General features: G+C 40.5%; 1 protein-coding gene across 5 annotated transcripts in view; it reads left to right on the forward strand.

Moving 5' to 3' along the window:
• The window catches only part of RAB3GAP2 (RAB3 GTPase activating non-catalytic protein subunit 2), a 69,457-nt gene that overhangs the window by 28,581 nt on the left and 15,133 nt on the right, over nt 1–25,743 (forward strand). For 4 of the 5 annotated variants that reach the window (XM_084828758.1, XM_084828760.1, XM_084828761.1 and 1 more), the window contains 14 exons: nt 90–233; nt 1,369–1,451; nt 3,577–3,641; nt 4,489–4,579; nt 7,003–7,130; nt 7,973–8,186; nt 8,656–8,753; nt 9,451–9,556; nt 11,459–11,619; nt 12,503–12,719; nt 15,177–15,350; nt 15,483–15,589; nt 17,011–17,077; nt 17,687–17,757. In XM_084828758.1, the coding sequence (XP_084684884.1) occupies nt 90–233; nt 1,369–1,451; nt 3,577–3,641; nt 4,489–4,579; nt 7,003–7,130; nt 7,973–8,186; nt 8,656–8,753; nt 9,451–9,556; nt 11,459–11,619; nt 12,503–12,719; nt 15,177–15,350; nt 15,483–15,589; nt 17,011–17,077; nt 17,687–17,757 (1,726 nt within the window). The remainder of the gene's footprint in view (nt 1–89; nt 234–1,368; nt 1,452–3,576; nt 3,642–4,488; nt 4,580–7,002; nt 7,131–7,972; nt 8,187–8,655; nt 8,754–9,450; nt 9,557–11,458; nt 11,620–12,502; nt 12,720–15,176; nt 15,351–15,482; nt 15,590–17,010; nt 17,078–17,686; nt 17,758–25,743) is intronic. The other variant, XM_084828759.1, reaches the window with a different exon arrangement.

Below are 25,743 nucleotides of genomic sequence, written 5' to 3' on the forward strand. Positions count from 1 at the left end.
TGACCCATTTAGAGGTTTTCTTTTCCCCTGTGCACCAAGTATATGTTGACGGTTCTGCTTTTCACTGTGTTTATCAAACCTGTGTTTAGGTTGCTGTATCCTGGCTATAAAATAATGGGCATGAACAACGTAACTAGTCAGGGTTGGCAGCCTCAGACTTACCAGATCTGTCTTGTTGATCCAGTGTCAGGAACAGTGAAAACAGTTCATGTACCTTTCCATTTAGCACTGAGGTAAGGCTTGCTGAGCTTCACACTGTATAACTGAACTAACTTAACACATGTTTAGATGAATGATGCAATATTCCATATTGAAAAGCATGAAGAATATATTCTGCTGTTGGATAACCCAGCATATTCTGCTTCTATTTCAGATAGGTAGTACAAAAAAAAAAATCCAAAATCCATAGATGGGCAATATCTTTATTAGGACCAAACAGAATTCCACAGAAGCGTGCAAGCTTCTGAGTTCTGCAAAACTCCTTATCAGGCTAGATGGTACAAAAAGTTGTGGATGAGGGAAGAAATAGTAAAGTCCAAAAATTTGGCCAGCTGTTGTGGCCCTGTGGTCTGCCAAATTTTTGGACTTTACTGTTTCTTCCCCCGTCCCCTACTTCATGAAGAGAGATAGTAGGAGTCCTTCTAGGAGACTCTTTTTGCACTTGCTACAAATATGCGGGTATTACTCACTTGCAATGACTACACATTCTGGGGAGCCCAGACCTTTTTTCTTGAAATAGTGCTGCTCTTGCATGGATGTTCCATTTTCTCAGTGCTCAAACAACAATATTTTATTCCTGGAAAAATACAGTCCTCCACCCCACCCACCCCCTCAACACACACACACTAGTGCATCCATTGCTGCAGTTGATAGTTTTTGAAATGTGGCTGCATGATGGTCACAGGCAGCTATTGGGTAGTGCCTCTGATGCAACCTTCTCCCCACCATTGTTGTGTGAACTCAGTACATATGTATTACATAACTTTGTAACTAAGGGGGGCTGAACACTCCCCTCCAAAGCGCGTTCATATAGCCATTTAAATATATATGATCAGTGAGCACTAGCAAGTTGACATTGAAAGGCAGCATACCTCCGATGCTTTAGGACAAACGAGAGGAAATGGTATGACTTTAATGTCCTTTTTGTGAACTTCCAGACACATCTGTCTGGCTTCTGTTAGAAACAGAATGTGGGACTACATGGACCTTAGCCTGATCTAGAAGGGTGTTTCTGATATCTCCTCTTATCTCCCATTAATACAATATCATGGGCTTTTTGCTCTTTAAGTAGTGTTTTGAAGGTTGTGTGCTTCCCCTGCATACATAGCGTTGAATTCAAACAATTTCATGTTGTGTTTATCCTTCCAGTGATAAGAAGAGTGAGCGAGCAAAGGATATGCATCTAGTGAAGAAGTTGGCTGCCTTGCTGAAAGCTAAAACATTAAATCTGGGTAGGCCTGTTTCTGTGTTTTGTTTGCTATTTGGGGGTCATAAAATGCTGTGCTTTTAAGGGCCACTGACATCACAGAGGGAAAAGGGTTCCAGTACATTTAGGGATGTCAGAGAATTCCGCCACAGATCTCGGTGAGGCCAAATGCCAGTGCATTTGGCCCCCCGAAACCTGTGGCGGAACGAAGCCCCCCCCGCCCCCCCGCCCTGCGAAAGGCGCACGAAATGGGACACCTACCTGCTGCTGTTTGTGCTGACTTGTGAATGGTGACCGCGGCCGCCATTGGCTTCATCACTATAGCCGTGATAGGCTATGTAAATACTTACGTAGCCTATCACGGCTAACGCAGGGATGCCATTTGCATCCCTGCGGAAGCCGTGATAGGTTGCATAAGTATTTACATAGCCTATCACGGCAAAAAAAAGGGAACGCAACTTCATTATAAGGGAAGCATCATCTAAAAATACGAGCACTGAAATGTCATGGAGAAGTAGTTGGGTTATTTTGCTCGGCATGATGAGTTGAATTTGTCCCTTGCCTATGATCTTATCACAAATTCTTGACGAAGAGATAAATAAAAGCTTAACTAGAGACCAGGCATTCCTAATGCAGGTACATGATCAACTTATTTCAACTCATTTACAGTTCTTAACAAATTGAATTTGAGTAACAGTTTGTGTGTTTAACTCTAGTAAAGGTCAAGTCATGAGCATAACACATTCTGAAAACACCTTGTAAATTCAGAGCAAATGATCCAGGTTGTCAGTCTGTGTACATGCATGGATTTGGAGAGCAGCAAAGAGAAATGCATCTCTCTCAAACTACTCTTGAAAGCCCCAGGAAGTGTTCGCATCTCAAAATGCAAGCTTCGGTCTCCTTTCATTTGACTTTGCTTCACATCACTGGCTTTCCTTTCAATGTAGCCCTCTCTGCTATCTTTTTTATGAGCTGAGATGCTGCTCTCTGTTGTAAATAAATAAGTTGCTTAGCACAACAGAGAAGCAGAATTCTCCATTCAGTTATTAAAAATCTAGGCCTTAGCTGGTTAATTCTCACTGCAAATGATGCTGCAGCTGGCTGTGCAAATATATTGTTCCTGGAAATGGGTAACATGAAAAATTCAGCTACTTTTTTGCCAATGGCTTGAAGTGTGTGTGTGTGTGTGTGTGTGTGTGTATGCGTGTGTGTAAGTGCATGTCAAGTGATTTGACATGCGCTTACACTTACCCTGCAAGTCTTATTACAAATTGCCACTATAGTGGGGTTGAAAGGAGTTGGGGGATGCATGTGGGTGAAGAGAATCATTCGACAGAGACAACAAGCTGGTGTGAAAAACAGGCCACAGCCTTAATTGAAAATAATTCCAAAACGGTATGGAAACAATTTTGGGTTAAGAAATAAGGGTTGGGGTACAAGATTAGATAAGTGTTCTGCCTAACCCATCTGTCTGTGTTTCTGCTAAGAGGGAGTATTGCAGAGCTGTGACTGTTGTAGCGTCTCCTAATATTTGAAACCATCCTAGTATTGCATCTAGCAACTATTAATGAAGCTCTTGCCAAAGTATACTTTTGCCTCACTCTGCTCTCATGTGCTTTCCTGTGCTGGACTTTCTGCTAGCTGTAACAACAGTTACAGGACTCCGGTGCTGCAGATCCCTCTGAGGATTGCTATGAAGGCAGGCAAATAAACATCCCAAGATGCTGCAAAACCTGTTCTCAGCCCTGTCAACTGGTAGCCAGTTTATGTCCACATTGAACCTTGAGCAACCCGATGATTGAGGACAAGGCTTTGAAACAAGGGGGTAGCAAAAGAGGCAGCAGTCTATGTTACTTTTAGTAAATCCTGTGTTGACACTGTGCAACTAGGTAAAGGTCTCCATGGTGTACCGTGACACGGAGGCAAAGCCAAGTAGGTTTAGATCATACTAACTGGAAGTGGCTGGCATTGCCCCTAAGTGGTGTGATGCTGGTACCCTACCTTCACTTACTTACTATGGGTAGAACCCCCCACCCCACATCCTCTTGAATATAGGTGCCACCAATAGCTAAAGTGAACATCCTAACTAAAGCGTATTAAATTGCATTTCCTAATCTTTTGTAATACATACTTGTCATCTTTCTTTCCAGATGTGTTTGAGACTGAAGTGAAGGAATTAATTCTTGATATTAAATATCCTGCTACTAAAAAACAGGTAATTAGCCAGGAAGAGCTTTATTCTGCAGATTTAATCAGAATTAGGTAAATGGTTTGTTATAGCTTTCGGCATACCTGACACCTCCCGTGTAGTGTAGTCGTTAGAGTGCTGCAGTATGACTGGTGAGATCCAGGTTCAAATCCCTACTAAGACATGAACCTCACCTGGTGACCTTGGGTCAGTCACTCTCTCAGCCTAACCTACTTCACAGGGTTATTGTGAGGATAAAATGGCAGGGGGAATGACTTACACCCTGTTGAACGCATTAGAAGAAAGGTGGGATGCAAATTTAATTAAATAAAATAACTTCATTTCCATGTGCAAGCATTTGAATTCTTTAAAGTGGGATGTAAGTATGTAAGAATGAAGAGTTGCTCCATTTCCCACCAACATGCAGAATGTGTAGTCTCCTGTTTGGTGGTGGCACTCTCTTTCCTGTCTCTCCCAAGAAATTTGTATGTTTGGTGGGTGGAATCTTGCCTCTTGAAGTAGACCCACCTGACATTTTGAAAAAGGTTGTTTTAGATAATTTCTGATTGGATTAATTTATTACACACTCCCTAGAATTTATAAGTCTGGCTTGTGAGATCCAATTTATTTCTGTAGTGAGATAAACAATAAACAAAGGACTAATTTTGTGGGCCACCTGTAAAAGAAAAACTCTGTTCCTTTACAGGTGACCTATGGGTTAACCTTAGGTCCAGCAAAGCTTTTCAAGGCAAGAAGGAGTAACATTAAGCAGTATTGTTCTGATTTCTACCCATATGGAACATCCGTATTTGTTTTTTAATAGAAGCATGAAATTGAGGAGACATATTTACTCTATGGTGTATTTTACTGACAGGCTTTGGAAAGCATCCTGACAAATGAGCGTTTGCCACTATCTTGTCTGACAAACATTGCACAGACACTGATGGATACCTTAAAAGATCAGGGTAAGTAAAAATTTATTTTGTAGCTGTCTGTTCAGTTGCAAAATTCAGAGAACAAAAATGGAGGGCAAAACAATTATTCATTTTCCTTGCAGTATAAAATGACAATTGGAACGTTTAACTGTTGTCATTTGTGAAACTTCTTTCTGCTTTTATCGGAAAGGTGACTGAATTTCATATAAAAGAAACAAGTGTAACCCTGCAAGGAATTGAGGGAGGGCTCTTTCTGTCTTCTCCACACAACAAAACTATTACTGGGATCTGTATTATTGGAGAAAGCTTTCTGAGAGCCCAGTATCCTCCCCCCCAACACACACATACAATTGTTTTGTCAAACGTCATCCCTGATGCAGTTGTTGGAGAGAGGAAATTGGGTTCAGAGACATTGGCCTGGTTCACATGTAATGACAACTCATGTGAGCATTTGATGTCCAAACCCAGACACTTCGGGTTGTTTAAACGCAGCCAGAGTGTCCAGGTTTGGACATCATGCTCTCAACCTATTAATAATAAGTTATTTACTGAAAGCAGAAGTGAGGAGCGTGCTGAAGGCAGTGTGCTCGCTCACTCCCACTCAGCCCCACCAACGTGTGGCTTAAATAACCCACACATTGCTGTTATCTGTGAACCGGGTCAATGTGCCTATCTCCAAGCCCAATTCCCCACCCTCTATACTTGCTTTGATGGTGAAGGGAGAATGAGTCTTTCTTGGTTGCTGTAAATACAGAACCAACCATATGGTCACTTTCTTGCTTCAGTGAGTGAGGGTAGTGCCTCTGCTTTGAGGGATTCCAGGCAGCATGAGGGAAGCAAACGTGTTACCTGTGTCTGTGGTGCTGGCTGATGTTCCAGTCCCCTGTTTTTGTTTTTCTTCATGGATAGACAGTCTCTATATCAATAGAGATCATCCCCCACATTTGGCACTTTCGCAGTCCACATGTGAACACCAAATTTACAGATGGTGGGAAATCCCTTCAGTGTATTAGTGGAAAGATGAATGATTGAACGAGAGCTTTTTGTTGCATCACTTTTTAATAAAAGGCAAACTAATTACTGTGTAGTGTAAATCTGAAGTTGAAGCTAAACAGTTCCCCACCCCTGGACTATAATATGAGCTCTAGTCTTTGGAAGGATACTTTTAATTTTCTTTCTCCTGCACCCTAGCTGTTGTCCCTACTCTTTCGTTGCTTTTTGCTGCTCTTCATATCAAGAACTCTGTTGGGCTTTTGACCATGTTGATAGGATTCCTGGACTTTTGACAGTGAGAGAGTATTCCTGGGAATACTCAGGAATACAGTTGTGTCGGTTGCCTGATTCCAGTGTGTGTCCAGGACTTCAACATGTCAGTGAAAAATTCGACCAGGGCATCCTGGAATCCAACTCGATCATTCCAATAGGGCCCTGAAGCAGCCACAGACTGCAAGGCGCCCCTGGCATCATATGTTGATGAGTCATTCCAAGACAATGAAGTACTCATAAACATTCCCACACCTTGATCATCTTCACCCAAATCTGTGTAAACTACAAAATGGAAGCTTCCAATCCTCAGCCAAATTACCTTGCAAAGCAAGTGAAGGTGGAGGCCGGAAGGAGTCCATATCTTCAGTTAAAACAAATGAACTGCCAACTGCAGAGGAAAAACCAAAATCCACACTGACTTCTGACACTATGTGATGACTTGTCCTTCAAGAGTTTCGTGGAATAGGCTCCCATAGAAATGAAGGCTCCCATATAGCAGACAAAAAGTTTACTCTTTAATCCAAATACAAACCAAGCACCAGCATAACCTCTATGCTACTAACAGACTAACCAGAAACACTTGTTTAGTTAAATACTCTACAGCTGTGCTGGGAAGTAGTTTATCTTAAAGAGAGACTACACTACAGTATGTATATTATGTGGGACGAATGTGCTGTGTTCGCTGTGGGTGTTCACATGCCAGAATGGACATGATGAAATGCTACCTGTTTAAGACGTTCATCTTGTGCATGGTTGCTGGGAATGGGAGGGGTTTTTCAGGTTTATTTATTTATTTATTTATTTATGAAATGTATGCCCTTGGGGCGGTTTATAATAACGCCCCCCCAAACAAAAACAAAATAACCAAAACGATAAATATAACAATGAAAATACTAAAATATTGTGTCAAGTCTTTTGAATATTTCTTATATTTTGAATATTCTTTATTATCCTATCTCTTGATTTTAATGGCCTGTTTAAAATTCTGCTAACAAAGAGAAATTGACAGTTCTTTTGCCTCTAGGCAAAACTCAGCCAGACCTTAACCTGATAAAACAGAATCCTCATGCAAGTAACTGTGGACTGGAAATATGGCTTAACTGGGAGTTTAATGAAGCTGCAGAGAGATTTTACAGCTCCATTTCACATTCATCGAGATTAATGTGCATCTCTTTCTCTTTCTCCAGAGGCGGAATGTATTGATGAAGAGCTGTTACAGTTCTGTGCAAACAAGCTAAAACTATTGCACCTTCATGAATCAATCAACAAACTAAATTCTCAGACAGTACAATCTGAGACAATGCCATCTGATAATGTGAGTAATGTGAAAAATTGTTTTTGTGAAAAGAATAAATAATCTTCAGAGAGTGTGTGATAAAATACAAAAGGGAAATATACAGTCAAAAAGTATTGCTTTTATAAAGAGGCACAAATAACTTAAAGAACTTTTAATAACATGTTAAACATACCTTTGAACTAATCTAATTTTCTGTAATTTGGGCTGATAGTATTCTGCATCAAGGAAGCCAGATTTTTTACCCAAAGGTTATCCTGTTGGTCAAGTTCATATTGTTAATTTCTGTAGTATAAACGGTATTAAGGGTTGCTTCATACATGATATTTTTCATACACCGAAATACTCTTTGTGGACAAAAGCTTGTATATTTTCACGTATGAGAATTCAAAGCATGAGAATTGGGCAGCATCTGGCCAATCCAAGTATTGGCAGCAAAATACCCATTTGTGCTACATTCGTATATCATGGTGTACTTGTTTTTTCTTGCTTGCTTCAAGCTGTAAATGCATGAGTCACATAATTTTATAAGAGAAAAATGTATTTTAAAGGTATTTTTTTCAAGCATCTTCACTTACTAAGTAATATCCAGTTATGTATTAAAAATCAGAGTTGATCCAGCTAGCCAAGCAATCTGGGGCAGGACTCTTTTTAGGGGAACCGATGAAGCAGCATGTGATCTGAGAGGATTGCAGTGTGAGAGATGTCCTCCCAGCATCCTCTTTCACATTGATGCTTAGTATGGAAAAGCATCTTGCATCTGCCCTGTTAGACAGGGATACTGTGATGAGTGGAATTGTGTGATAACTTTTCCAGGTTAATGTGATCTTCACTGTTACATGTTTTAACTTACTGCTTTTAAGGACTTGGCTAAATTACTTCGATTAGATGAAAAAGAGTTTACTAGGCTGCATATGTTACTGGAGAATTACAAGCAGCAGAACACCCAGCCTTCCGTGCGTTTTGCAGAGGATAAAGATGGCATGCTGCCTGTGAAAACTTTCTTGGAGTATTTGGCTTATGAAAAGGATGTGATTAATATGAAGAAGCTAGATGAGAGAGAATATGTGGCTTTAGGTATGAGCCTTTCAGGGTTAATTGTGCCTTGGGTGTGGGTTATCCAATACACACATGACATTTCCCTGTTTCCAAGAGCTTTTCCACTGATGTAATAGGATATCTGGCCAAAGCTTCCCCTTCTGTAGAAATAAAGTGGGACACTCTTTCTGCTAGAGTGCCTAAACATTGGAGTGAACCAAGGGCTCTGGATCAAGGTGGTACTATGACTGTCATGTAGCAGGCTCAAGGGTTGCCTCAACCTGCTGAGCTGTGTGGCGGGGTACCCTTGATCAAATGCAGTGGCAGAGGGGGGTGTCGGAAGGAGGATGGGCAGAATGTATATAGCTCCTGGCAGCATTATTTATTGCCCATCTGAATTGGCCAAATCTGCATGCATTGCTCTGATAGGTTTGCTTTGTTTGCAAGCAGAAGAATCCTCATTGGGTGGAAACCTTTAATAACTAGGAAAACTCTGGTGTGTGTTTAGGAAGCTTTTTTTTCTGGAAATGTTTACATGGAGAAAGTTCAACAGAGGAAATATGCCAGATGCTGGAGTCTGCAGGATTTAGCCCCCAACTATTATTGGTGAGTACTATATTCGCTTTCCTTTTTTACTCTTCATAGTTGTTATCAGACTTACATTTTAGCTGCTCTCTGCCAATGAGCTCTTGCAGTTTGACAGCTAGTATATGAGAAATGGGGAGCAGCCTCTTGAGTAGAAATGGTAACTTCTTGGGGTGGGTGGGTAGATAAGAACATGGAAGATGCTGGTGGGGAAAAGAGGTGGCACAGTGTTGAGGTATTGGGACTAGGGCTATTGCCTGATTTTTTGTGTTTGTGTGTGAAACAGCTTTCATTGTAATTCATGTTAAGCTGCTATTAATCTATAACAAGAAGATAAATGTAATGAAATGCTGCTATCAAACATTTCTCCTTAAAGTAGGATTCCCAATGAGATAAAATGCATTTGGCTACCTCTGTATAGAATGCATATGGGGAAAGATCTGAATTTTGTGAAGAAAGTGAAAAAGACCTAACCAATATGAAGCAGCAAATTTAAAACTGAGAGTACTTCAGTGCAGTGCGGTAATGCTGCAGGGAGCTTATTGCTATAGATAATGTGGAGGCCAGTAGAACAATTTTGTAGTTATTTCTAATTGTCTTTAGAATTGAGGGCCTGATCATCAGTAGTTTTTAGTCAGGATTATTTGGAGAGGTTATCTCCTGAATCTATTCCCATTTAAGGGAACTCTCCTAAATCTTTTCTCTCTGTCTTTCTCAGTCCCTGCTTCTCAGTGTGTGGCTTTTTAAGGAAAAAGATATTCTACAAAGAACACAATCAATTTGCTGCCTTCATGCTGCGCTATCCCTTTTGAGCAAAATGACAGGTGAGATGAGTTTACAGAATGGAAATGGCTGGTACTCCTTTCTTGGAAATGGGCCATTGACCTTACTCTGCAAGCCATAATTAGAACTGTGAACAAAGACAAACTTAGTGCTGCATGTAAATGTATTTCAAAAGAAGTGAACCAATGAACGATTCTGAAGCTGTTTAAGGGCTGTCTGTGGGTATGCCAGTGTTCTCATTATAGTACTTTGAAGACCCACACTTCTACACACTCAGATGCAATAGATCTTTCGAATACTACCTTGGCCAATTGAGTATATTGTGGAAATTTTATCCCACCCCCACCTTTCTCCCCTCAGCCTGATGTTAACTACTGGAATGTTATCTCATCTGCTAGATAAGCTTTCTAGCTCTTGCCCCATTAAGGGTCACCTCTGTTGTTATCACTATGATCTGTCATTTGTGTAGCATTTTTAATTTGTTCAGGGTCTTACCAGTTTCTCTTTCTTCAGCTACACATTCCAGAAAAGTAGATCAATGATGACTGTTTTACAGATGGAAAAGCTAAAGCTGTGACAGTGATACAAGCCCAGAGCTCAACTTTAATGTTATTTTGGTGCCTTGCAAATACCTTTTTGTTATCTCTGGCTTTTAAAACCCAGTTCTTTTTCTCTTGTTTTGTATGTCTTAATGGGGCTGTTCTGACTGCAGTTTTAAAGTTTTGTTAATATTTGCTGCTGTTGTGGTGTTAGGTTTCTCTCTGTTTTATATTGATTGCTTTAATGCTGCTTTTTAGAATTTTATTTTGCATTTTAGCATTTTAATTTATTTTTATATTCTGTATGTTGTCCAGAGAATTTTACTTATTGGACAGCTAACAAATACATGTAATAAAATTGTAAAGAAAAACAATCTGATGGCCATTGTAGATTCACAAAACCATGACACAACAATATGGTTCTCATTTATTCACAATATGGGGACCAGGATACCTGAGAGAGTGCCTCCTTCCTTACCAACCTGCCCGGTCACTGAGGTCATCAGAGGGCATGTTCCTAGTGGTTCCACATGGACCTATGGCCCAGTTGGAGTCCACCAGGAGAAGAGCCTTCAGTGTGGTGGCCCCCTTCCTGTGGAATTCTCTGCCTTTAGAGGTCAGGCAGGCGCCAACATTGTGTTCTTTCCGGCGCCTCCTGAAGACATTGTTCTTTCAAGAGGGCTTCCTTGCATGACCAGCTGTGGTTTGTTGAACTCCACTTCGTTGGGATTTGTCTTTTTAAAAAATGTTTTAACTTTTAAAACTCTTTTAACCATTGTTTTATTCTTATCATGTTGTTCACTGCTCCGAAATCTTCTGATGAGGAGCGGTATATAAATATTGTAAATAAATAAATAAATTTAAGAAATCTTAGTTGATTGTATACACTGTAATTAATTAAATGTGCAAGTGCTAAGTGGAGCAGAGAGCTTACGGAAGAGGTCTCTTTTGCATAGGGCCTAGGAAACTGACTCATTTTGCATTATCACACAGCACCAGCAGATGGCAGACAGAGTCTTAAAAAGACACACTTCTCCTTTCTCTTTTAGAATTCTCGGGCAATGCCTATTCTAAGAATGGCACCAGCATTTGCTGGAGATGTTTGATGGTGTGTGCATGTGTTGTAGCAGGCCCCATTTTAAAAGAGGCATTCCCTCCTGCGTGAGAAAAGGCATTCTCTAGAAGATGCTACCCATAGTTTTTGTGCAAAAAACAACAGCAACAATAATACATTAATTGATACTGATTTTATTGACTAAACACTATAGTCCTACAAATTGACGCTGTATTTAACCAGCTGAGTTTCTTTAAAAACGCAGTTAACTTTTTATTTTAGGTTGTGGTTTTATTTTGCTAATTTTAATTGACAACTTGTACATCTGAGTTTTTCCCTTTTTGTTTTAGTTGCTATAGATGAGTCATGGGATTCTCAGTCAGTCTCGCCCTGGTGGCAGCAAATGCGCACAGCCTGTATCCAATCTGAGAATAATGGAGCTGCCTTATTATCTGCTCATGTTGGGCATTCTGTAACAGCACAGATAACTGATAGCATAGCAGAGAAAAAGGTAAGTAAATTAGATTTCTTTTCCCCTGCCATATAGTGATTGCTGAAAGAAAACTGTAATATATGCTTCTGAAGAACAGACTTTAAACTCACAGCTATTGGAAACTCACAGCTATTTGTTTGTCTTGGTATATGAGGTATACAAATGTCGGCCTCTGGTTTGTAAATATAGGCCATACTGTGAACTCATTGCAAACTAGCAGGATAAAACTAAATTTCACATTCAACTTGCGCATTGCAAACACCATGGGATGTTCGTAGTTGTGTAATACTCTCAACAACAGAGTATTAAAGTTAATTGTATTTTGGTTTTGCTCTTGCTCAGCTCTTAGACTCCTAGGAAATTCAGCTTTCATATCCCACCTCCACCTTTTAGTGTGCAGATAATAATGATGACGATGATGTATTGGTTTACATTTTTATCCTGTGTTTCCTCCAAGGAGCTCATGATGGCATGCATCTCCCTACACACACACCCCCCACCCAATTTTATCTTTAAACAACCCAGTAAAATAAGTTAGGCTAGGAAATGATGATTGTTTCCTTATTTAAGCCTTTTTTTTAAGTTAGTGTAAGTTGATATGTGTAAAACAACTTTTATTATACACACGTTGACTGATGAAAGACATTTTGCTGAGGTATTCTTACTCTGTTCTTTCTTTTCTAAGAACCACTTCATCTAAAAATGTAAAAAGTGTATGCAACAAACATATGTATCAAACACATTAATCAGGCAACTGTGATTTGGCTGCAGCTTTCTGTTGAGTGTACATCTGGTAAATCTGGGTTTGCCTCTGTGTAATGTGTGAAATAGCCCTAACGTAACTCTTCGACTTCTTTAACTCAGCATTGCGGAGACTTCACAAACAATCTTTTTTTGTTAGTTTCCCCAGATAACCGTAGGTGGTGATACAGATTCTTGGGAAGCACTTTCACTTGATACTGAATACTGGAAACTTCTGCTGAAACAGTTAGAAGATTGCCTAATACTTCAGACACTCCTGCACAGTAAAGTGAGCAAGAAGACAAACCAAGTCTCATCTCTGCAGGCCGAACCACTTGGCAGACTCTCTGTAAAGAAACTGCTTGAAGGAGGAAAAGGTGATCTTGCCAAGAGGTCTTGGCTTAGACCCAAATATGCGCAAGTGGACCTCCACTTGTGGAAAGGGAGGGAGGAAACGTTTGCTGATTCCCCTGTTCCCCTGTAGCCCCTTGTGTCCCCTGAAAACCTTCTCCAGAGGACCCTCCAGAGCAGCGTGAGAGATGGTGCTGGAGGTTGCGGGGAGAAGGGGGAAAAGTAACTTCCCATCCTTCTGTGAACTGGGCAGAGTTTATTGAATTAACATACCAAATAATGTATCAAAAAGAACAAAGTAAAATACATTTACAATTCCATATTATAAGATAACAAAATAAAATACCTTTAAAACTCCATATGAAAGTATGTATAGGACAGAAATCAGTGTTTGGACTTCGCTAGAACAAAATTCAGAATTAAGATTTAAAGTATTCTAAGAACATGAAAAATAACACATAGAGGAAATACATATCAACATGAATTTATATCCTCAAAGCTCAGAATATCTACTACAGTTAACAGATGGATTCCAGATTATAGCTGACATTCAAAAATGTAGTGAGACAAAACTGCTGCCCCACAAAAGTCTTGAACTGGTCACCCTTCTGTGAGTGGGCACCTCTACTGGATTGCAGCCCCTTTTGCAAATTGAAGGACTGCTTCTGGTCATGAAAAGGCTGTGCCGAATCCAGCCCTTTGGATATTTGTATTCAGCTTTCATCTTCACTAAAGACCAAATTCTGTGAAAAGTAGCCAAGGCATTCATTACTCTGTTTACCTAAGTTCTGGGGCTGTTGTGTTAGATCCAAACTCTATTTTCCTATGTAGTTCTTGCGACAGCTTGCCTATCTGTATCTAACTCTGGGCTAATGAAAGGGAAAGGAGCAGAACCCATGGAATCAAAGATGTGTGAAGATTTTGCTTGTCTTTGAGATGCCTCTAACGCTATGTGGCTAAGTCTGAAGGAAGGGGCCACAGGGAATGCTTCAAATCATACGCAGTCTTGAAACTACCTTTGTACTGTCAAAGATTCTGAATTTTTATAAGACTCACATGGATTATATGTATTCTTAATCAATTGATAACTTACCGCAAATTCCTTAATGTATATATACAAAATGCACAACTTTGGACACCTGGCCATGAGAGCATTTAGTCTGAGATGGAAGGAAACCAAAGGTATCAGCATTCCAGTCAAATAGAAAACTGAAGTAATTCCAGTTGTACAAACCCTATTTCTTGTCTCCATGGAGTTCAAATGTTTAGTGTTTTATGGCAAAGAGTCAGACAGGCACGTGTATTCTATTAGTCTTGTAGTTAACAGGACACTTTCAGGTTCAATGTGGTAAAAATCTGATAATGGGATTAGTGTCAGTTTATGTGGCATACATCTATGTTCATGCACCAGCAGAGGAAAGGGCTAATAAACAAGGATTGACTTTTTTTTTCTTCCCAGAGGCAGTGCATGTTGTCCCAAGCAAGAAACTAGGATTGTAAACTTTCTTACTGAAAAAAATATTTTAATCACAAAATGTGAGGAAACTTAATTGATATGATTTAAACAATGACAGTAGCATCTGAGTTCGTAGCTGTTGAATGTTGTCTTCTAGACAGGCACGCTCGACAGTCACTTAGACCAGAGGCCAGCAGACTGCTTACCACACATCTGTAACTGAAGTGGTAAAATTCTTCTTCCCACTTTGCAGGATAACAGACAGCCAAGCTAGCCCAAGGCAAGAGAGCTCAATCTGAGGCAGGCAGTTTATTTGTTCTTATAAAGGCAAGCAGGTTTGGGTGTTGGGAGAATTCTTGAAAATCTAGTGGAAATGTTTGGGAGTAGTTCCATGGTTGACATGAATGAAAGCTCGGCAGATTCTCTATGCATAAATACTAAGCACTTACTGAACCTGTAGCTTGCTTAATCCCATTTAATTGCTCGGGGAGGTGCTGAGATGTCTTTTTCACACGTCACCACAAAATGTCTGCCATAGGAGGCGTGGCAAAAGACAAGTAACATGTCCTAAGGACTGAGTACAAGGCAGATGTACGGTCTAGGCCCCACCTCACTAAACAACTCCTTTGAACCCACAGTTTTCGGCACCAACAGAAACCTATTTCACAGCAATCCCAGCTGCTAGTAAGAGAATGTGCTACTTTTTTCAAATAAGTGGGAGGGGTAGGGCATCTTGATGCATGCCGAGAAAGGTGGCTGGGGGCACACTAGTGTCCGCAGCCTCCACATTGCCTACCCCTGCCCTAACATGGTAGGGAGAAGGCTCAGTCTAGTCTTCTCCCTGATGTGCTCTTTCTCTATGTGCAAGAACATTGTTCCCATGTAGGAGTATTAAAAAATGCAGCCCCTTACCTGCAAGCTGAATCTAGAAAGATGGTATTTTATACATATGTGTAAACTGAGCCTAGGGTTGTTTTCAGAGAAAAATACCTAACTGATTCTGGGCTACCTTTTACTTTTGCTTCAGGAGGCATTGCTGACAGCGTAGCAAAATGGGTTTTCAAGCAAGACCTCAGCCTACCATTACTCGGACTGGGGCGGCAGAGAGAAGAATCAGAAAGTGAAGAGGAAATGCCACAAACTAGCATCAGTTTTCTAGCTGAGGGTGCAGAAGACCAGTCAGGCTTGGAAACCATACTAGGTAAAGATGCAGAACAAATGTTTGAATGACATGCTCCTTCAGGAGCTAGCTGAAATGACTTTTCCAATTGACAAATGGCAAAGAAATGGAACCCCCCCCCCAATAGTCATTATTTTTATATCTTATTTCTAGAATTACTGCATTTAGCATATCAGCAATTTCCTTGTAGCCTAGAGATGGATGTACTCCATGCGCATTGCTGTTGGGAGTATGTTGTGCAGTGGAACAAGGACCCAGAGGTAATGGGGCATTTCTGTTTCTTATTCCTCGTGTTTCCTGTTATAGATGCTGTTGCTGTGTAATGTAAATAATGTTAACTAGGTTTTGCTTACAATTTTTATAGATTTATCATTTGAAGACAGAAAAAGGTGCTTTGGCCAATTTAATCTTTGAACGTTACTTTGGCACATCTGCTGCAACCTTTTGCACCACATTTGTACACATTCAATTATGCTTTCATAATTTTGTTAGAAGCTGACAGCATATAAATAGCTACTGTACTAAAACTACTCTGTTGAACTGTGTGTGTGTTTTGAAGGCTAAAGCTAATTAGGGTGCAATCCTATGGCTGCTAGACAGTGGCTAGACAGCCGTAAGATTTTTTGGTTTTCAGGAACCAACCTCGGAGCTAGTGGTCCAAGGTCGGTTTCCAGAAAACTGCCTTCGCTCCCTCCCCTGCTGTCTCGTAGGCAGCGTGGTTCATCCCCGGCTCTGCGTTTGGAAGAGCAGTGCGGAATGGGCAAAAAGGGGGCATTCCTTGGGGTGGGGACAACGGATGCGCCGGTGCAATGCTTCTTATACTCTGTCTGGCCTCCTTCCCCTGCTCCAAACTGCTCCAGCTAGACAGTCGAAATCAGCCATCTGGCCGCAAATGCAGGGTGGCCAGAGCGTGGTATGGAAGATCCCTTTCACACTCTGCCCACCCTGCTTTGGATAGTCGGTTGCCTCCAAGTTTGGAGGCGGCTGACTATCCCCATAGGATTGCGCCTTTAGGGTATATATCAATACGGAATGAAAAGTTTGCTCTCTGGGAAGATAAGGCTACAATACAGTGTTACAATACAAACTAGATCCAACCAATGTTATGAATCATAGGAGTTTTCATAGTGTAGGATAATTGAAAAAAGAAGCAGTAATATCCCAAATACCCTTTGAATAATACATATGAGGAACCAGTTTATTGTTACTGTACTTCACAGATTATTTTTTCCAAAAGCAATTTTCATTTCACTTTATCTCTTTCATTTTTCACAACCTATTTTTAAAGGTAGAAATCCTTATCCATGGTGTCTCTTTATCTGCCGCTTTAATGTTGTTATAAGTGCTCTCTCAAACTCTGAAGAGAGACAACTGTTGTTCTTCTCATCTGATTAACCTTTTCAGAACAAAGCTTTTGAAAAAATACAGAACTTTCCTTTCTCACTGAGATTCCTTGTCTTTCATTTTTTGAAATTGTGTGTGTGTGTGTGTGTGTGTTTCAACCTGCAACAGGGCCTACAGATAGCAAGGCCCCTGTCATTGATATGTGATCAAAGCCTGAAATGTTAAATCAAAGCCACAAAGTTTTTAGCAATTAGCTTAGGAAGCCGCTTCTTTGCCTCATTGCATTGACTGATTTTAACACTTGATTTCTCCCTCCTCTTTAATCTTTTAATACAAGGAAGCACGTTTTCTCATCAGATCTATAGAACATCTCAGATGCATCGATAACGCTCATGTTCAGCATGGTAAGTACGAGGGAACTATTCTCAATAGAATATTAGTTTGAGTAGATCGGGGTAGGCAGTCTGGTGCCCTTCAGGTGTTTTGGACTATGGCTCCCGTAATGCCTGATCATTGGCCAAGCTGGCTGGGGTTTATGGGAGTTGTAGTTGAAAACATCTGGAGAGCACCAGATTGACAAACTGCACAGTCTGTAGCAGGAATAGGCAATCTGTATAGGTGAGGTAGAGAGGCTAGCTTCAGAGTGATAAGTGTAGCATGCATGGCGAAGGATTCACAGCTGTGTCTGTAAGTGGAATCCCCATGGATAGATCAGATAATGTAATTATAATTGAGTGAGTCCCATTGGTACCAGCATCTCCACAAGGAAGTCAGTGCTCCACTTCCTTGTGAGGATGCTGGTTACCAGTGGTACTCACCCTGAGGTGTCACTGATCTGTGGAAGTTTTTACTTGCAAACTTTGACTGACAGACTTTTGTTGTGAACAACCAAAGCGTACCCATACTATCTGAAACCAAGAGGGATGCACCTTCCTATCATATGAGTTTGCCTAACAAAATGCATTTTTGATATTGCCTTCTGCTGGATCTTAAGTTCATATAACTGTTTTCAGGAATTGCTCTAATGATGTGGAACACATTCATAGTAAAAAGGCTTTCTGCTGCTACCTACTTAATGGACAAGGTAAATATTGAATTATCGCTCCCCCCTCCCGTCCCCCGGTGTGTGTGTTTGTGTGTGTGAGCACAGGAGGACAGAAGATGACTTTTTTCAGAAGACACCTGCTATCTGTAGTTTTTGCAAGTACTTATATTAATATTTTTAATTGTTGCCCAATTAAATAGGTGCACCCTTTTAATCAAAAGATTTTAACTAGACTAATAGGGGGTTGGATTCGATGGTCTGTGGGTTGGACTCAGTGGTCTTATAGGCTCCTTACAACCCTACTATTCTATGATTCTATGAATTGAACAAATGTTGCAGTTGCATTTTAAATACATTTCTTTCTCATTTTTACGTTATTTTGATTCAGTTTGATTTTATGATAAAATTTACCAGAAGTAAATACTAATATTTCAAAAGTCAGTTTCATTTGTTTGTTGTGAACTAGCCCCTATTTTTTAAAATACTTTTTATTTTATTTTTGTCTTTATAAATGAAATAAACAGTACCAACAACCTAATCGGTAGCAATACAGTATTCTTAAAAGGACGGAGCAATAACCAAAAAGGAGAAAAAAATTATTTAAAAGGATTAAATTTAAACTCCAATACACACGGGCTTCAAATCCCATTCTACTTAAAAATTATACCTGTAACACTGGCAATGTTACAATTCAATACAGCATGATTAATCATATCATGTCATCAGTCTTATAGCAAGGAAGCAGGCCTACAATTTGTTTCCAGTAACCATATATTGCTCTTCAATTAAATATAGTAAAGCTTAACAATTTAACCAGTCAAAAACCTTACTAGCCAGTCTCATAATAATGATAGTAATAATAATAAAAAAGGAAGGAGGTTAAAAAGGATAAATAATAATAATAACAACAAATCACTAATAAATTTTATAATGTTATATGATAATAAAGCTTAAAAACAACCTTACAGCAATCAGTAATATGTTTTATTTGTTGTTGTTGTTCAGTCGTTCAGTCGTGTCCGACTCTTCGTGACCCCATGGACCATAGCACGCCAGGCCTTCCTGTCCTGCGCTCTCTCCCGGAGCGTGCTCAAGTTCATATTAATTGCATCAGTGATGCTATCTAGCCATCTCATCCTCTGCCGTCCCCTTCTCCTTTTGCCCTCAGTCTTTCCCAGCATCAGGGTCTTTTCCAGAGAGTTTTCTCTTCGCATTAGGTGGCCAAAATATTTGAGCTTCAGCTTCAGTATCTGTCCTTCCAATGAGCACTCAGGGTTGATTTCCTTTAGGAAATATGTTTTATACTACATATATAAATGAGCATGCACATTTCTATACACCCTCAAACAGTATATTTAGGTACAGTATGTTGTATCCATTAAAAAAAAAAAGAGAGAGAAATGAGAGAATGCAGATAGATAGACAGACAGACAGACAGACAGATAGATAGATAGATATAAGCAATTAACTCTGGCCTAGCCTGAGTCATTCAGACTAAACATAGTCAGTTAACAAAACATGTTTATGGATTCCAGTTCATGGGGCTGGAACAGAAATCTTACATGTTTTTGCATTTAGCCACACCTCTGCCATTTCGTGATTTAGGAACTTCTTCATCTGACCTTCAGAAACAATGCAAAATGTAGCAGGATATTTTAAGTGATATTGTAAGTTAATTTGTTTTGCCAGATTTTTCACCTTGATGAATTGCCTTCTTTTCTCAGCAACTTCTTTGGTGTAATCCGGAAATAACATAACTTTATCTTGTTTCCAAAAGAGATTTCCACCCCCTCTTGCCAAACACAGGATATAATTTTTTGTGGAGATTCTTGCAAATTGGACTGTAATCATCTAGCCAGTCAAGTAATCAAGTAAATAATCAGATGGCACAGGGAGTATCTCATGCAAAAGCTTATCTACAAAAGTAGACAAATTTACATCATTAGGCGAATCCTTAATACCAATAATACGTACATTTGCCCTGCATGTAAAAGCCTGCAGTTGAGAAATTCTGACAAAAGAGTTGTTGAAAAAAAATGGTGACGCAGTTTCGTTTGCTGCCACCCTATCTTTCAGCTCGTTAACTTTCACCTCCATTTTTTGCCAAGAAGTGTTAATTAAATCCACAGCTCCTTGCAGGGTGGTGATGGAATTTTGAATTGTATCCAACCTCTTAGCCTGTTCAGCAAATTGCAAAGACAAAATTTTTTATCAGAGTAAATAACTCCCCTATATTTTCGGGTCTCGGCGCCTTTGCCAAAGGAGGTACAGGGGGAGTAGGCAGAAATGCATTTCCTTTTTTTCTCCTTGCTGTAGCCATGTTTCTCTTCAAACAGATCTTGCAGGTCTTCAAATATCCTCAAATATTGTTAATATTTCTTAAACCATTTCTCAGATATTGTTGGTATTTCTTAATCCATAAATTACAATGGAGCACGCCAGCCCTAATTTCTTCTATTTAGAGAGGAGTTTCAAAACAACTTTAGGCGATGATTAAGCTCTGGGAGGGTAGTCTCGAAATCCAGCCCCCATGTTGCATCGCTGAGAGGACTAATTTTCTAAGACTTCATCCAGATGCTGCCTTGCCTCCCCTTTTCATTCCAGGGGCGAGATAAAAAGGCTTTTCAACCTTTTAAAAAGCTGTTGGAGGTAGCATCCCACGGAGGTTCCACGGAATGCTGCAGGGGTGACATTGGCTCCAACCAGAAGTCCAAAACTCTGAACTAGCCCGTTTTTGAAGAATATTTTTCAAGTTCCATCACGCAGGCGCTGCAGAGAGCCTGAACCAGCAGCTTCATCTAACGTTGTAGTCCTGCAGTTGGCTTTTGCTGCTGCTCTGTGTACCTCAAAAATCTGAAGCAACACTCTAATCCTGGGAAGTTGGGAAAATAATTACCAAAGTTTCCCAAGGCTTATCACACCTGCATGTATATCACTTGATTACTCATCTGATGGGCAAATGAACGTGTGAACTGTTTGAAGTGAGTTGTGCTCAAGGGAACATCAGGAGCTACATTAGTGTATACGAAGGGGAATGGGGAAATTAGCAGGGACACCAGAGCCAGTGGTTAGAGTAACAAGCCCCCCCCCCCCCCCCCCGCTCTTCACAACCATCGAAGAGCATGTTATCCGAGGTTGGTCAACTTATTTTTGGCACCGGAGCCAGAAAATCTCACAAGTGCCTCTCCCTGGGATTAAAAATACAGTAAAAATAAATTAACAACTTGCTGCCCTTTCATGGTATCCAAACTCCGCTGCCTGAGGGAGCTGTCTCACACTTCCTAATCTCGGACCTCCAGTTATTATTGGAGAGAGGAATTTCAGCAGATACAGCCTTTTTGCTCATGTAGCATTAAACAGTGACAAGGAATTCCCTGTTGATCCAACTCTGGAATTTTGGCTGGGTTGGGTGCCTGTGCCAGCACAAAGGCTCATGAAAGCCAAATTTACCCCAAATGGAAGGGAAGCATTTTTGCGTTGCTGAATGAAGGTCAGCTAGAAAGGAAGTGTTGCAGAACCCAGAGTCAGAGAGACCACGGAGTGAAGGAAAAAGAGATTCTTTATTTAACGCGCGGGCTTAAGGCTGGAATCGTTTCCAAAGAGCCAGAAGCCCCGATTTACATTAGCACATTGGTTTTATAGACATTGTGACATATATGAAATGGCTCCTCCTCTCCCTCCCGCATGGGGTTGCAATCCTCAACATTTCTTCTCTTAGCACTATTGTTTATAATACAAGAACTGGGTTATAGGGTAGCCATGATAAGGAGAGAACAGAAGAGAACAGCAGAGAACAAGATATACAATTGTATGACCTTTGACAAGATAAGGAATTCCTGTGTCTCGTCAGCTTACAACAATATATTCAAGGGAGAAAGAGCTCAGCAAGAACATGAAGCATGAGACTGCATGAGGCTACTTAGTCTGACCCCCGATATGGCTGCTACATTCCCCCCTTAAATGCATAATTTCATTACAATTATAGCATTTCTGATAACTATACAAAGCTTTTTGTGACATACATATTACTTAGCCTCTTGTTGGGCTATTAGAGCATAGAGGGCAGCAGTTTTACTAGCTGAGACATAAAACAGATTGGTTAAACAGCGCATAAGACAAGGAACGCAGAGACATAACAGAACTTTTATGAACAATACTGATAGAATTAGGATGAACAATGCTTTTAAGCCAGCTAAGATCTGGAAGCCAAGGGGTTAACTAATTGAGCTAATTGTTTTGTCTTATTGTTTTGTTAGCTACTATATTGTGCAGCTTGTTGATCTGTTCATCTACAGCATTGCCATTATCAGTTAAGTTAAAACAACAGAGCTTTTGGTGTGTCTCACAACTTAAATGATGAAGAAGGAAGAGGTAATCTATACCAGCTCTGTTTTCTAGAACTGCACCTTTTAGATCACGCAGCTTTTTATTTAACAATGACAATGCTCGTGAGGTGGCATTTATGCTTTTGGCTAAGCTGCAAGCTAACCAGTTGTTCTTTAGACCATCAGCCAAGGCTAAACCTGGAACCTTAACCAGTGACATTGCTAAGGCCAATTTTTCTGAGTCAGAATATAACTGCACATGACTATTACAATTTTTAGTTAGTTGGAGTGCTCGAGGCTGCCGTTGACGGATTTTCTCGGGCTACAGGGGAAGAATTGGCACCAGTTCAATTGGCGGCTGAGGCAACATGGGTGGTTATCAGACAAGTTGGCAGGAATGAATGACCAAGTGCGGGAATTACATGTCTAAAACCATCCATGAGGCAAAAGTATGTGGGCATCATTAAAAGATATGTTTTGAATTTTATTACAGTGGAAGGGGGCCAGGGATAGCTTTGTATTTTCTGGAAAATTTTTGACAATTAAGCATTCGTGCACACGTAGCATTTGTTTCAGCAATGATGGGGGTGCGTAGAGTGAACTCTGTAGGGGGTAGGATCTTTGCAACCACGCCCCAATTAGCATTTTGGGAATAAGTTAAACTTACACCATAAATTCTTAACATGGTATCTTTTTGAATGTTCCCAGGATGTTTACAGACAGGTATTAGGCAAGAGCTAATAAGCCTGTTTGCAGGTATACCTCTTGGCAAACAAAAATGTTTTACTCTCGTGATGTTAGCCAGGTGAAGCCAGTAATTATCAGCAAATCCCTGGGACAAACTTTCTCTTTCAGGGGCTGGCCCCCCTTTTTGCACCTTATTAAGGAAACACAATGCAACACTACTAACACTACAACACGCATGTTTGATCTTCTTTGGGATCTGACCGTACGCTGGGCAGCTATTTATCTGGCAAGCTGCAGTAGGGTCTAGTCCCCTTCTTCAATTCTCCAGTTGCAGGTCTGACCGTACGCAGGGGGACAGTTTCCCGGTGTGTCCACAGTAAGGTCTAGCCTGAGTCTTCTTACTGCTTTTTCAGAATGATTTTTAAAGGATTTTTAGGATTTCTGTTTACAGTCTACTCTCCCCCTCTCGCTCTCTTGACTCGTGTCCAATGTATCTAGGGTTTAACTCTAGCTGCTTTCATAGCTGCGGGGGTGGAAAGTATGACAGTTTTCAGTCTTCTCTATCTGGGAGTCAAAGGGTTATTTTTCCTTCTTTAACTCATACTTTAACTCTTGGTTGGAAAGGATGAACTTCTGTGATGGGAATTGGGGGCTTATTTTTTTAAGACAAAGCGACGCTGGGCTTGAAGACCTTTGCTCAGTGTTTGGACTTCTTGTTTAAGGCTAACGTTTGCTTGCTCTTGATGCTGCTCCAGTGTCAATTATGAAGTCAATGTCACGGCCCCTCACAGTCAATATCACGGCCCCTCTCAAGCTGTCTCCCTCTTCGCCCATTCTGGCCCCTTTGTTTTTTTCCTTTGTGTATTTGATTTATTTTATTTGGGCATTCATGCCACTAATGTCCATCTTGTCCACACTGGGCACACTGGTTCTTTTTTTTAAGAATCTTCTGCCTCTGCCAGGTCTTCTTCTTTTCTTTTTTCGTTTACGTCTTCTTGGGCCTCTGGGTCGAGGGGGGTGTACTGGCGATAGGCATTTGAAAGATGCTCCAAGTACGCTCTGGGGCCTCGGTGGCACCTTGCAGCACTTTAGACACTTTGGTCATATTAATTGACTTCTTCATACCTGCTTTCATGGCTTTTAACAGCAGGGTTTGATACTGGGTGAGGCGCTCTAGCCCAACTTGTGTTTTGGGATTCCAGCAGGGGGGGATTTATTTACAAGGAGACTTTATTGGGTAACTTACAGCACACAGGCGTACTTAATTTTTGGATCAGACAGCTTCTCTGAACCATGAGCTATTGCGCTAAATGGGTTTTTATACTATACATGTTACCCATAACACTAGCAAACATTTTCAGCATAGGCTAGAAGTGTTTGGTTCTCAGGCACAGCTTCCTGTAAACAACTTCGCTTCCCAAAGTGCTTGATAACACTTTTTATTTATTAGTATGGGAAGACAAATTTTTTCTTTCTTTTGCTTTCTTTTTCTTTGCTGATCTGCCTGTATTGCAGATCATGTTTCAAACTTTTTATATAAAACTTTCTGCTCTATGCACCAGCCTTGTCTCTTTATTTGTCTTTTTCAAGTTAAACTTACTTAAACTTTTCTGCCTTACACTAGTCCCACTGACACACATTTGGGATAGGCTCTTCTTCTCCTTCTAGTTACATTTTTTTCATCTTAAAGAACTATTACATTATTGTGGCTACTTTATCCAAGGTAATAAGCTCCAGGCACAATCAGCTGCTTTTAATTTACCCTGGGGGCAACTATGGCCACGCTTCTTTTTTATACATGTTTTTTCTTTGCCTCTTGCCTTTTCTTTCTTTTTTTTTTCTCTCTTCTCTATCTGTCTGCTACTTTCTCTATTCCTTCTTTTCTACTTGCTTTTGTCTTTCTTTCCTTGTCATCCATTGGGAACCACACTTAGTATTATTTGGAGTTGCAACTAACACTAATCTGCAAATATCACATATATTTTATGATATTTAAGAAATCATAAAATATATACAACAAACTTTTTCTGCAATTTAACACAATGAATGGAAAACACTTCTTGCATGGTAAGGCATGATGGAGCAGATCCAGCAATCATACTGCTCTTCTGGCTGAAAGCTCAGGGCTCATTAAAATCAAGGGACGGGCATACCCACACACGCAGAGTTCTAGGTCACCATTTTTGCATCGGCAACTCTATGCTGCATGAATTCTGGCAAAAGGAAATCTAAAAGTCACAGATCAAACTCAGCCTGCTGTACACTGAGCTGACTACAAACACAGACACATGGTCCACAGCGATGAGAGTTCAAGTTTATCAAAAGCTTCACAGCACTGTCCATGGCAAGTCTTTGACAATTTAAAATTTTAGTTCATGTGCAGAGTGTCTCTAAAAAGCTCAGATGATGATGGAGGCAAACAGTGAAGGCTCTGGGCAATGAAGATGCGATGTTTCCAGCAAAGGCTCTCTACTTTTGCATCAGTTTAAAAAGGGAAAGTGTGGCCCTACACCCCTTTTGACAGACAAGGGCCTTTAACTTTTTAGCAAGGCCTCTGTCTAAACAGAGCCGCACAGCTCAGCTCTCTAGCCGTGACGCTTTAACTTGGGCAACTCCTCTGTAAATTTTATTTTACTTCTGTCAGGTTCTCTCACAGACATTTTAAAAACTTACTCTTTTTTTTTTTTTCTTCTAACCTGGTACACGAAAGCACTGAAACACTGAGTGCCGAAACTCAGGACGCTGGGGGGTGATGGGCATCGCTTTATACTTGCATTTTTCAGGCAGCCATTAATCTTCGGGAAGGCGGTGGGGTGATTTGCAGGACTTCAAAGGCAAGCTTCTCAGTTTGTTTGTATTTGTAAATCCCAAGCTCAAAACAGGACATGATGAGGTACAGGGCCACCAAATTCTTGCTTTGGCACGGGCAACAAATAACTCGGGTCAGCTTTCTTCGCTGGGGTCTCAAACAGGAAAACAGTCTTAATTTAAAGTTGTAACATCACTGACAGCG

Source organism: Heloderma suspectum, chromosome 1 (genome assembly GCF_057233095.1).
Source record: "Heloderma suspectum isolate Gila_16-S chromosome 1, 16-S_ref, whole genome shotgun sequence".
Taxonomy (NCBI): Eukaryota; Metazoa; Chordata; class Lepidosauria; order Squamata; family Helodermatidae; genus Heloderma; species Heloderma suspectum.